Source organism: Lemur catta, chromosome 7, assembly GCF_020740605.2.
Source record: "Lemur catta isolate mLemCat1 chromosome 7, mLemCat1.pri, whole genome shotgun sequence".
Lineage (NCBI taxonomy): Eukaryota > Metazoa > Chordata > Mammalia > Primates > Lemuridae > Lemur > Lemur catta.
This window is the reverse complement of record NC_059134.1, coordinates 34,818,601-34,832,242: the sequence shown is the minus strand read 5'-3', so window position 1 is coordinate 34,832,242 and position 13,642 is coordinate 34,818,601. Positions and strand designations below refer to the sequence as shown.

Sequence of the window (13,642 nt, the reverse complement as noted above, 5' to 3'; positions counted from 1 at the left end):
ATTTACTCAATGGAAAACTCAAAGAGAAGAAATGATCAAAAATTACATAAAAATATACTGATGAATGTCATAAGCATAATGTTGAATGCAAGAAGTCAGCCACAAAGCTCCATAACGTATAATTCCATCTATTTTAAGTACTAAAAGAGGTAAAGCTAACCTATGATATTACAAGTTAGGATAGAGGTTACCCTTGAAAAGATTAGTACCTGGAGAAGTCATAATACGGGATTCTGGGGTGCCGGTAATTTTCTTCATGTGTGGGTTACCTGGTTGTGTTGTGAAGAATCATCAAGGTATATATTAATATTAATACTTATGATAGGTGCCTTTTCTGTATTTATGCTATATGTTGGCAAAAGTTACCTTATAGTTTATACCAATTTTAAGTATCTACTTTCTTTGATATATACATATATATATATGTTTCTGTATTGGTTTTCCTTTGGCGAGCCTTCTGGGAGGGTTGAGATATGCACCCCATACATGACAGCTGCCCAGATTAAAGCTAGAGTCCTGGATTCTGGTAAAGAGCTTTTCTCTATGAAAACCTAAGGGTAAACTATGACCCTGACATCTTTAGCGTTTGCTTAAAGCTAAATTGTATAAGTTCATGAAGCAATACACTTGAGTTAGCATGGCATATGTTCAGATAGAGGTTAAATAAGATTGTACTTAAATGTCTCTGCCTCATGTTGCCAAGACTAAAATAAAATACTGAAATATCGGATTCCTCAGAAAGAACACCTTCCTTGGGCTTATTAGAAATATTTTTTTCTTTCTCTTTCATGAGAGTCAGCCATCAGTTATTTCTGCAATTCAACTGGCTGTTAGATGGCAGCAAATTCAAAATTTGCTTTGTTTTAGGATCAAGTACGTACTGCTTTGTTCCTTGAAAGACATAGAAAAAACCTAGAAATAAAATGAGAGACAATGATCATATTAGACAAATAGATGATGGTTTTCCACATAAACTCCTGAAAAAAATTTCTATTTTTGTATATGCAATTTACTTTCTTATCTATGTATCTATATACATGATTTTTTATGGTAGCAAAATGGAGAAATTAGATAGTTTTTACCTTTATCATGGAAAACAGCATCAACTTTTGTACCAATTCCAGGGAAGCTGTCAATGATCTTTTTGGGATAACCTACATCCATGGACCGCCTATTTTCATCATACCTGGTAATATAAAGAATTAGAAATATCAGACTGTGTGACTAATAAAAAACAATAAACAACACTTAACATTTCCATAGGACTTTCCATGTCCCAGTCACTGCTCTTAGTGCTTTGCATATGCTAATTCGTTTAATCTTCACAACAAATCTTTACCTCCATTTTGCAAAAACCCAATGGCTACTTAAAACAATTATGGGTGGGTATGCTATGGGCATGAAACTACTAAGAAATTTTCACTGGAAAGGAGAGTGGGGCAAACTAGACAAACTCTAAGAGATATTTTCAACCATAAGAATCTGATTTGAATTCTCCCTTGAGCTCCATGCTCTGTCCCATCAAGGAGAAATGCTTCATTTTCTCTGTTTTGGATGCCCCTGGTTCTGTTTGTGTGCTTCTGCTCTTAATCACCCTTGTTCACTCAATCCTGCATGTCCCCTGCATCCTAGGGCCAGGCAGCAGTGTGACAGTAACGAGTAGGGGATTGAACAATGGCTCTGGGCCTGGCTGCAACCATTCCCAGAAAAAGGGACATGTTTCAGTGCACTTTGAAAAAAAATTTTAAAAGGCAACTCTCGGGCCGGGCTCGGTGGCTCATGCCTGTAATCCTAGCACTATGGGAGGCTTAGGCTGGAGGATTGCTTGAGCTCAGGAGTTCGAGACCAGCCTGAGCAAGAGCGAGACCCTGTCACTACTAAAAAGAGAAAGAAATTAGCCAAAAAACTAAAAATAGAAAAAATTAGCAGGGCATGGTGGCACATGCCTGTAGTCCCAGCTACCTGGGAGGCTGAGGCAGGAGAATCGCTTGAGCCCAGGAGTTTGAGGTTGCTGTGAGCTAGGCTGATGCCATGGCACTCTAACCCAAGCAACAGAGTGTGACTTTGTCAAAAAAAAAGAAAAAGGCAACTCTCCCTCCACAGGAGTGATCCGATGCCCCAAGATTTCCAAGGGTCTGTCTTTACCTCCAATGCTCGTTGGCAACAAAGAAGTGCGTCTTTCCAGTTTCCTCCTCGTGAACGGCAGCATCAATTCTCTTCACTCTCTCAGGGAAGCCGAAAGAGCTGTAGATGTCCCTGGGGTATCTGTACAGCAACTGATTCCCCTTAGTGATCCAGTACTTACTGCCTGTCAACCAAAAATCCTCCATGAAAAGATCTGCATGGGACGCTGGTAGACATTAGACAGAATTTCCTCCAGATGTTTACTTCACAAGAAGTGTTTGGAAAGTTTTATTCCAAAGTGAGGTGTACCCAAGTCAGCCATTTCTTCTTAATGTAATTGGGTCACTTCTCCAGTTGCACAAGGGCCGGCGTGGGCCCCTGCAGAACTGTGGCAGTGGAGAGGATGGACATGTTCTGTAAATGACTTCAGCTGACTCGAAGACACTTCTGAGCTCTTGACTAGGCTGGTTCCAAAGGATTCTGTATTTGTTCATTTAGTTACTGCAGAATGTCAATGCATCTTATATCATAAAGCTAGAGTATCTCTGCACAAACTCACATGTTGCCACCTCATAAAAAGGCAGTTTGGAACTTCATATATTTAAAAACCCTCCTTATTTTCAAAATATACATGGTATGCTAGTCTGTTCCAAGATTCTTAGCTTATTTAAACTCTTTTAAATTATTTATATAACTTCATGATGGAGTCAAGTGTCTTTATAATTTGGGCAAATGAAAGCTAAAGCCCTGCATATTTTCCAAGCACTGACTGTTTGATATAACGTACACAAAGCCAAGGTTTGTTATTGGAATGTAGTTGAATACAGCAGAATACAAGCATTTTGTCCTTCTGTCCACTGTGGCTCATCTATCCAGACAGACAGAGAGTGGGGGAATGTCCCATCCCTCCCTTAAGACTCTCTCAGAAAACCGAAGAACAAACGTTTGTGTTCCATTTATTACAAATGTGGCGCAAGTTAGAATGTGTGTGTATGTTTGTGTGTGTATATATACACACCCACATATATAAGCACGTGTGTGTGTGTGTGTATATATATATATATATATATATATCTCCACATATATATATATCTTCATTCCAGTGTCATAATCAATAGATAAGTTATGGCTCCAGCCATTTGATATTTAATTAAAAATTTTCAGAAATACACTATTTGATTCTCAGTCACCATGATGGAGCCACATGATTTGGTAAGTGACATTTAATTTTCAAGAGAAGTCCAGGGATAAAAAGTACCCCGTACTCCCTTAATTTTCAGAGAAAAAAAAACTTATGGAAAATCTAATTCATAAGAACATTGACCAAAAAAAAAAATTACCTTTAAAAAATAAAACTACATCTCTTTCAGGAACTTCATAAACAGCCTCAACTCCATCCCTCAGAAATGGCCAGAACTCAGAAATGAAATTGAGATCATCATTGTAGTAGGCATTGCTGCGTATGAAGAACCTGATGTAAAAAGAAAGCAAATGATTTTATCTAACTGCCAGCAATCTCTGGCTGACTTCCAATTTTTCTTATCATTAGAACCCAAAACTAACGTCCAAAAAGGTGACCACTTCCAACATGCCCTTTACTTACACTACATCTTATATGACAAAAACCCTACTTGGTAGTCACTGAGAGCTTGAAGTCAGGGAGGCTACAGAAGGCTAAGGAAGATGTTTAAAGCCACACAGCTGGTAAGAGGCAAAGGCTGCTCCTACCAAACCTTCCCCTTCTGTGATCTTTCAGTTGGGGGTTTTGCTGTGTTCATTTCATGTTCTGTAGGGACTGGCGTAACAGCACAGCAAGACTTCCAGGTGGGCTTACAGAAGAGTTTCCCAGACCACAGAGGCCATACAGAAGCACTGACTGTAGTTTGCCAGCCCGGGGAAGGAACAAAGGGTCCTACAAAGACTGGGGCATGGGAAAGAACCTCCCTTGTCAGTCACTGTAGCTGATGCTGTTGATGTCCAAATCCTTCAAGCTCCCCTGCCCCCCAAAGTCACCTTCAGATTCCATAAACATGTCCCATAGATGTCTCTCTTCCACTGGGCTTTCTCTGGACCTGAAGCGAGGCCCCCCAATTGCTGGCTAGTTGACACCGTTAGGAGCCTCCCTCAAACAATGAGGAAAGAGTTGATGGAAAGCACTCCAGATTTTTTGCTCTTTGGTGGGACAGTTCTGAGAGATGTTCTATGTGGTCTTCAGTGGGTCTGAAATGGAATCGGGTCCCTGTTGCCTATAATGGCAATCAGCTCTTTGACACACCCCTTGTGGGCTCTACTCCCTTCTCTGTCTCACTTCCTTATTCCATGCCCTGTAGGATCACCTCCCAAACAAACTACAGTGCAGTATTTGCACCTAAATCCTGATCTTAGTGTGTGCTTCAGCCTTCCCCAAGCTGGCTAAGGACTTCACACAAATCAGTGAACATTTCCAGGCTTCAGTTCTCTCAAGGATAAAATGACATGGTCATAGGGTATGTTCTCACTGGTCCTTTAGGTGCCAAATTACAATTTTACCTGAACTTCTTCTGCCAAATAGAACATACCCCTCACACAGTTGTTTTAAAGAGAGTTTTCCTGACATATAGAGAGCTTTCATTAAGACAGAAGATAGGAATAAAGAAAAGAAAGAAAAGAAAGAGAAAAAGTGGGGGAGGGAGGAAGGAAAGAAACACAATACATTTAATATGTTCCAATATTAATCCACAAATATAAGACTTATAATACAAATGAAGGTGTGTTATAACAATATCCATCATTATCTTGCATTTTTCTGTCATGTAGATATTAACACAAAATAGTATAAATCATCAAACATTCTATAGCATCAGGGAGACTTACTGGCTCTTTCCAAACTCCCAGCAATTTTCATTTTTTTGGAGACCACAACTAGGAGAAAAGTAGTGTTTACTTGTGGTTCTCAACAATTCATATTTGTTCTCTAACTCTACATGTTTGTGCGTATGGTTATGGTTGTATGGGAGCCTTATAATACCTTTTACCTCATGGACTTTTTAAATGAAGATCAAATGGTTTATCTGTGATAAAAATTTTTGAAGAATAAATTATTTTACGCAAATGCATTATTATTAAAATTACAAGTTAAAAAGTAACATATAGAACATTTAGTGAAATGTCAGAGTAACCTTTTAAAAATACAAGTCATTGATAATGGTGATTTTTTTTTTTTTTTACCTGTCCTTAAATAAGAACAATTCTCCACGAATTTTGGTTGCAGCATCAAATGTTAACTTTCTATCACAGGCTTGTGGTATTTGCAACACTTTGGGTGGGATGGGATTTTTGGAAGGTCCTTAAAAAATAAATAAAAGTTCTGAAGTTAGGTTAGGTTGTCACACTGTATTAACAAAAAATTACATTTGCATGAAGGCTCTTTCTTAAAGAGCATAGTTAATGGTTGTTTATTTGAAACATATATATAGACCAGTAATGGCCTGTCCAAACTGCTTTTCTTTGTGCTCACCATAAATGGCCTGGATGGCATCGATGTTCCTCTGAGATAGCAGGACATCACCATAGTAGAAGTATGAGGAGTGCATCAAAGAACCAATGTGATTATCATGATTTAGTCCAAGGGAATGACCCAATTCATGTGCTGCAACATGATACAAGTTGTAATCTAAAAAGGCCAATAAAACATTTGCAATTATTTGAATGCTATATTTTCAAGGAAGTCAAAAAGGAAATATAAATCTCCAAACTATACAAACTTTATTGTTGACTTTGTGCAATTTTGGCGTGTGTGTGTGTGTGTGTGTATGTGTGTTTAATGAAAGGAGAAAAGGCCTTCAATAATACTAGAGAGGCTGATTAAAGTCTAAATTTCTGAGATTGGACTAGTATCCTACAAAAAAATCAAATGACAGGGAAAAATCACAGCATTGATTAATAAATATCATTAAAGAAGATAAAAAGTATTATATTTCAGAAGAATAATGGCATCCTATTAGCATTTATTATTTTTTATGGTCATAAATTTATATAGGCTCACTGCTAAAGTGAGCAAAATTCTCCAAAATCACCTTGCCAAAGGTTATCATTTTTCAATTTTGGTATATAATCATATATGTAATGATATTACATTTAATATCCTAGTAAAAATTTTAGAGCAACATATTTTTTGTCAGTAGAATTACACAGCTTGAAGGAATAATATTCTCTTATGTTTGTACTAAAGGAGACAAAATATTTACCATTACCTTTCTAAACAATTTATAGTATCAAAAAAGTTTATGTTTATTAGAGTAGTTAAGGGTGATTCCAAAATTGGTTCATTTTACTGAAAGCATTCTTTTAGATAAAACCAAAAATATTACAATAAGCTATGGAAGGAAAAAAGTAAAAGAGACAGCAAAGGGATTAGCTGACTCACTTCTGAAATCTTTGGTCCACGTTTCATCATCATTAAAATGGACATCTCCTCCCAAGTGTTGACCCGGTGGGAATGCATGAGCAAGGTGATAACTACCACGTCCATGAAAGGGAGAATTGTCACCATGATCTGCAAGAAGAAGAAATCATCAAAGTTACATCCCAGCTTTATTCAGCATGACCCAGGAGAGACAAGAGAACAGTCACAGGGAGCAAAAGACATTCTTCAACTATGAGCCTTTCCACCATTTGGTCCACAAAAGCAACACCCTCATATATAAGGAGGAATTCTGACTGAGCAAGTCTCAGAGCAGCAGCAGGGAAGTTCAGAATGATTTGGGGAGAGAAGGAAGAAGAGCTTACCTCCCCACACAAAGGATAGCATTATGTCTGCTTCTCCCTCAAAGACCTTGGTGAAAGTCAGGTCTGTGGCATTGCTCCAGAGTTCAAAGGCTTTCCCAATGGCGTGGTCCACGTCCTCTCGAGACAAATCTGATGTGTAGCTTTTGATCCTTAAAATGAAAAAGGAGAGAACAGAGACATACTGGATCTCATTCCTTACCACCCTGGAGGGACATAGCATTCTCACCCTGGTGCTCAGTCTGGTTACCTGTAGGTCAGGTTTGGTCTCCGCCAACGATAGCTCCCATGAGTGAATTCAATAAAGCCTACATCGGGCACCCCACATCTGGGCTTCTTCATCACCTTCAGGGTTTCAGCATCTGGCTTCCCAGTCACCTCCAGCCCGAAGAATTTCTGCATTTGCTTTAGCTTTTCAACTACTGGGCCACTTTTTCTCTGCCTTCTAAATTGGTTGATTCCACTCTTCAAGTTGTAGTAGTTTTCTAGGTATTTCTGATAAAGAAAAGAATACTGAAACACTGGATGTAAAATCTTTCTCAATTTTCTAAAAAATTGCAACGTTTCACTGTGGTGACAGCATAGCCTTTTTTCCTTAATTATTGAGTGCTTTACTCTGAGGTCAGGATTACAATTAGTATAGCTGGTCTATGTTGTGTTCCTTTGGTTTCCTCTAGCTGTACCTTCTAAAAAAACATCTATGGGTGGATAGATATTAACAGATTTTAGTTTTTGCTCTGAGGGGACTTGTTTCTGACAAAATACTCATTCCTGGAATGAATCCCAAACTTGCTTGAATTCCTACCCCTTGACCTTTGAAAAATGAGAACCTAGTGTTCTTGCATTACTGACATGTAAAATGCAGCACTTACCTGGACTAGCTCCTCATCTTGCTCTTGGGTTTCTAGAGTCGCTGGGAAGCCATGAGACCCCAGGCCCCAGAGCAGCAGCAGCAGCAGAGAAAAGCTGGGCATGCTGGCCTTTGTCTTCCTTCTCAGGGCAAGACAACTGATGGCTCCCACCTGCCTGGCCTCCAGGGTCTCAGCCTGCAGGCTCCCTCTTTACGTAGGGTCCTTGCATTCCCGGAAAACCAAAGACTATCTGATTCACCTGGGGTAACATCGTCTTCATTTGCAACATGTGGTTTCAATATTCATCAGAAATTGTGACATAAAGCAGGCTAACCTTTTGCCTTTGCAATCTCGTGATTATAATCAAACAGGGCATCAACAATGAAACATAGAGCAGAGTAAACAAAGAGAAGAACAGTAGGGGACTAAGTAGGTGGTTACAAAGGTAGAGGAAGATTAGAGAGAGTTTGTAGATCATTGCAGGGACTCTAGTTTTTGCTGAGTGATATAGAGAATCACTGCTCTGACACAGTCCCCTTGTCTCTTCCTAGAACTACTGGCTTTCAGAACTGCCATGTAGGCAGGGACCTATGAGAGAGAGAGAGAAAAAGGCACAAGTACAATGTGCTTCCCAAAGCCTGTCCCCACTTGGAGGCACCTTGGACTGCCCTATACAGGATGTTATTTCTTCCCCCACACTTGTCAGGTCACTAAGACATGTATTTTCTTTATCAAGAAAATCTTGGCTTTTGCTAATGTGTGATAAAGCTAAATAAAAGGAAACAAACTCATTTGCTGAATCACTTTTCAAAGAAAGGTAATGACTGTGAAAGTTCAACAAGAGAAAAATATTTCTGAGAAGGCCTTGACAGCAATCAGCTGTTCTGTTGTGAAGCTGGGTATGTGCTGTCCAGTGCAGAAGCCACCAATCTATGTGACCACTGAGCCCTTGAAATGTGGCTAATCTGTACTGAGGCATGCCACAAGTGTGAAATATGCACCAAATTTTGAAGAATTAGTATAAAGAAAAGAATGAAAACTATCTCATTCTTGATTTCTTAACATTGATTGCATGCTGAAATGATAATATTTTGAATATACTGGGTTAGATAAAATATGTTACTAAAATTAATTTTCCTTGTTTTCTTTTTATGTTTAAAAGTGTGGCTATTAGAAAATTTAAAATTCTATATCAGGCTCCTATTGTATTTCTATTGGACGGCACTGATCTGGTGACCCATATGATTCAAATATGGGTCCATTAATCACATGCTCCATCAGTTATCCATCATTTAGAGCCTAGTAGATGCAGAACATTGCACTGGCATTGTGAATGATCAAAACTATACCCTGTCTAGGGATGGTGGCTCATACCTGTAATCCTATGGGAGGCCAAGTCAGGAGGATCACTTGGGGCCAGAAGTTTGAGACCCTGTCTCTACAAAAAACATTTAAAAATTGGCCAGGCATAGTGGTGTGCAACTGTAGTGCTAACTCTTTAGAAGGCTAAGCCAGGAGGACTGCTTGAGCCTGGGAGTTGGAGGTTGCAGTGAGCTGTGGTCACGCCACTTCACTCCAGCCTGGGTGATAGCGTGAGACTCTGTCTCACAACAAACAAACAAACAAAAACTATACCTACTACCCAACACAAGAACATGGCCTCTGCCATCATCATGGCAGAATCTATGTGGGAAGATGAAACATACACATCTAATAAGTTAGCAGCCAATATCTCAAAGAAGTTGTGAAGATGAGTCTATAAATCCTTTTGATATAACTCTAAGTCTTTTTTTTTCCTTTTTATTGACTAGTAGCTACAAGTGGAGATTGAGATTTGCGAATTTGCATACAAATGAGTGTTTGTTGCCTTAGAGACCCTATGGGTTTTGTCTTTATTTTTTCTTTATGTATTTTGGGAGTGCCAGAATGAGGCTCTCTGCTAAAGATGAGCCTCATTTTCCTGGCAGTGAGGAAAAGGTCTTCTGCATAAATCCTAGGAGTGGTGCAGATCTTGCCTGGCCTCCGCCTCATGGGGTACTATCTGTTGTTTGCTTGCTTGGCTGCCTTCCCTCTATATATTTAGCTTCTTGAGGGTAAGTGTTTCAGTTACCTATTGCACAACAAACCACTTCGAAATTTAGTGTTTCAAAATAATAACAATTTATCCTGTCTTGACTCCATGGCTGATTGGATCTCAGCTGGACAGTTCAGCTGCTCTGGTTTGGAATCTCTTCTGTAGGCACAGTCAGATCGTGGCTGGGGCTGGAACAACCAAAATATCCCAGCTTCATCACAGATCTGGTGTCTTGGTGGAGAAGACTGGAAGCAGGGCTCAGCAGATCTCTCTCTCTCTCTCTCTCTCTCTCTCTCTCTCTCCATGAAGTCTCTAAGATTCCTCTCCTTCAGCAGAATAGCTAGTTTCTTTTTTTTCTATTACTACTTCTGGCAATACTTTCCCCATAGATGCTTGGACACATTTGATCCAGGGGGCTAGCCTGCATTTATTTATCCATTCACGTATGTATTCCTCCATTCAACAGATATTTACTTCATATCTTCAGTGTACCAGTCACTTACAGTGGGGGAACAAGAAATGGGCCAGATTCCCGCATGATACCTTCAGTTTGTGCTATAATATAGTCATACAAAGTGCTGCAGTTGCACAGAAGACAGAGACGTAAATTTCCCTGGAGGACCTGGACAAGGGGAGACGGCGGGTCAGTCTGGTCCTCTGTTTCTCACCCTTCATTAATCCTCATTCCTCCTCCCAGATGTCTGTCAGATTCACAAACCCTCTTTAATCTTCCTTGCATATTTTTCTTTAAATGCAATCCCTTTAAAACCATAAACTCATTCTAGGCAATATTATCTGTGGACATACGATTAGTATTTTGATTTCATAGTCAATGTTTGTCCCTGTACTACATACAAGCCTCTTCTGTGCCTCTAATGATTTGAGGCACTGTTGGGGAAAAACTGCCTGATGACTCCTCCCTTCACAGCAGACCAACCTCCTTCCCCGAGAGCATGAACTCAGCCAGCAATGCAGAGGATTCTTCCACTTCCCCATCTTTGGCCAGAGTCTCTCCCCTTTCCCACCAAGTCAATTTGATTTCACAGAATCCCACAGGTCTTATAAAGTCTCTGTTTTCCAACCAGTGACCCCGACATGACCTTGAGCACAACAGAGATGAGCGTATGGACTTCCAACAGACGATGGATAAGAACACATTCTCCCCTGCCGATTTAATGTTTAACCACAGCTTCCTTACCTAAATAGAGTATTACGTGAGTTTAAGCAGAAAAAGGGAAATGAATGAATTTCTTAGGAAAACCAAATCCCGTCTTTCACACGGGACTCATGATGGCTGCAGAGGCATGGGAGATCAGGAAAGAGGGCATCTTCTAGGACAGGTAGGATATAGGTCGTGTTTTCCCCACCAAGATGGGGCAGGAACTCCCTGAGCACTAAAGGATGTGTTCGCAGTGTGTGGAGAGGGCATCCGTCGCCTCAGCACTCCTGGGGCTTCCTGCCAGGGGTCGCCCTGCTCTGTCAGCAGCTACAGAGACAGGAAAGGGGGCTCCTGGCGAACTCGGGAAACTGCCATTGTGACCACCAGGATTGAGCAAAAAATCACACGTGGTGTCATCTTCAGAAAGACTCACACAATAAGCAATCTAGAGGTTAGTCAGCATAGTGCTTGGCAACAACTATTTTATACTACTGAATGCTTTACTCAAACAGCGTTCTTTGTATGTGTCAAGCAAACAGATTGAATTTGCAAACACAGCAAAGAGCAAAGCGCAACTGGAGTGCTTGCAGCAGGAGCACTGAGCTCTGGAGCTTCACTTTCGTCCAGCTACCTCTCTCTGCGCTCCCCTCAGCATAGGCCCCAAGTGCCATGGAACAGTGGGGCAAGTTTAAAAATCACCGATCTAGTACAGACCCCTCACTTGTGGAATGCGAAAGACGTGGACCATCCATCCTTCGTCTGGGGCCATGGGTCTAGGAGTGAAGAGCACTAGAGCTAGAGCTGTTGTTTTCTCTAAGTCTGAGTCTGTTGCAATGAGAATTTCACTGAATACCAGCGAATCGAATATGGATTGGATTCTGTGTTCTGTCAAACATCATAATGTTTAATTTCTCCTTTAAATGCCAGTGCACCTTGAATTACATTTTGGTTCATCGGCAAGCCTTAAAATTGGTTCAGTCCTAATCTTAGAAATTTTCTATGATGTATCTGTGATAGAACTTCAGCTGTGACCCTTGTAACTGCCTTGCTAGTTCAAGTAAGTGATTTCCCTGTGTGTGTGGCGGGGCGGGGGGGGGGGGGGGGGGGGGGCGTGGCGGGAAGGAAAAGCATGTAAAAATCTAAAAATGAAAGCTGGAGATGAAATCCTTCTTGCAACTCAGTGATGCTTGGAACTGACCGAAATTCCAAGAAGCCAAAACACATTTCTGAGGTGTCTGAGCCCCTTGTCACTCTGCTCTTTTTAGGCTATGGGTGCTGCACATTACCACGAAAACCAAGCCAAGAGCGCACAAAGAAGCCCTCAAGGGCAGCGGTCCCCAACCTTTTTGGCACCAGGGACCCACCGGTTTCATGGAAGACAATTTTTCCAGAGACGGGAGTGGGCCTGGTGGGGAGGAGGAGAGCTCTGGTGGTGATGTGAGCGATGCGGAGCTGCTGTAAATACAGATGAAGCTTCCCTTGCTTGCTGGCCGCCCACCTCCTGCTGTGAGACCCAGTTCCTAAGTTTCATGCAAGATAATTTTTCCACGGATGAGAGCGGGCTGGGGAGTGGACCTCAGGCTGGTTTCTAGCAGGCTGTGCATGGTACCAGGCCCAGGGGGGTGGGGACCACAGCTCAAGGGGATCACCAGGGTGCCATATATATGCCCTCTGCTCTGTTGTGTGATAGCAGCTCTACTTTTAATAATCGAGGTCCATTACTGCTGCTGAGATGGTGACTCCTCTCTTTGCTGGTCTCTGGACACAGGGACTGGAAGTGCCCAGGTGGCAGCCACGATTCACAGTTCAACTGGATACTTGTGGGGTCCCCTGGCAAAGTGTGCCCTCACTGGGGTTAGGCCCTCCGCCACTGTAGACCCCAGAGCTGCGAGGATGAGAAACACAAAAACCCAGTAGTAAGTGAGGACAGTGAGGGCAATCTGCTGCCAGTCCCTGCTTCCTGGACCCTGGAATTTCCCTAGCATTTTCTTTCCTGTGTTGGCACCACTTCACTCTGCCTGTTCCTAGATCTGGGCCTTTGTTCATGTTTCGCCCTCAGCCCTCATCCAATCTCTCTGGCTACCCTCTTCTGTGAACATCTAACCTACCACCACTACTTCGACCCCTTCAGAATTATTCTCTAGTACATAGTTCTAACCTTAATCTTGCTCCAGAATTCCTTTGGCCTGTTGTGCAGCCCCTTCTGGATGTCCCTGGAGGTATTTCAAATCCAACATCTCCTAAACAGAACTTATCGTCTTTTAAAGCCAGAACTACTACTGCTAGCACCACTTGAACTACCACTTACTTTTCTGTTTTCTGTACAGCAAAGTGTTTCTAAAATATTCAGCCAGCTTAGGTTTTAATGTCATCTCTGCCATTTTTAAGAAAGGTGACTTTTGACAGGGTTCTCAATCTTTTAATGCCTCAGTTTTCCCAGTAAAATGGGAATGATTATGGTCCCTGCCTTATAAGGTTGTTGTGAGACTAAAATGAGCTAATGTTAAAATGCTTAGCACAATACTGCCATTCAGTAGGAAATAAAAAAAATAGCAATTATTATCATGAATAAAATTCCTCAATGCCCACCAAAGCAATTCTCAACTCATCTTAGCATCCATCTTCTGTACTCAGGTCTCAAAATATCTTATTAACTGGCTTTTCAGTTTT

The 13,642-nt window shown here is 41.2% G+C and overlaps 1 protein-coding gene across 1 annotated transcript; it reads right to left on the bottom strand.

The window, feature by feature from the left end:
* Positions 1-771: 771 nt before the first annotated feature.
* On the bottom strand, positions 772-7,967 carry LOC123641888 (interstitial collagenase-like). Its single transcript, XM_045556819.1, has 10 exons — positions 7,761-7,967; positions 7,139-7,383; positions 6,892-7,040; positions 6,530-6,658; positions 5,621-5,776; positions 5,332-5,449; positions 3,465-3,595; positions 2,146-2,308; positions 1,083-1,186; positions 772-912 (listed from the first exon to the last, which is right to left on the bottom strand). The coding sequence occupies exons 1-10, from the start codon at positions 7,860-7,862 to the stop codon at positions 803-805; spliced, it is 1,407 nt and encodes a 468-aa protein (XP_045412775.1). The 5' UTR covers positions 7,863-7,967; the 3' UTR covers positions 772-802.
* Between the last annotated feature and the right edge of the window lie 5,675 nt (positions 7,968-13,642).

Excerpts from the sequence above, each read along its gene's own strand:
- LOC123641888 (XM_045556819.1), bottom strand. The coding sequence starts at position 7,862 with ATGCCCAGCTTTTCTCTGCTGCTGCTGCTGCTCTGGGGCCTGGGGTCT. Across the intron at positions 5,450-5,620 it reads TGCCATCCAGGCCATTTATG|GACCTTCCAAAAATCCCATC; the intron begins GTGAGCACAAAG and ends TTATTTTTTAAG. Across the intron at positions 1,187-2,145 it reads GTTGCCAACGAGCATTGGAG|GTATGATGAAAATAGGCGGT; the intron begins GTAAAGACAGAC and ends TTATATTACCAG.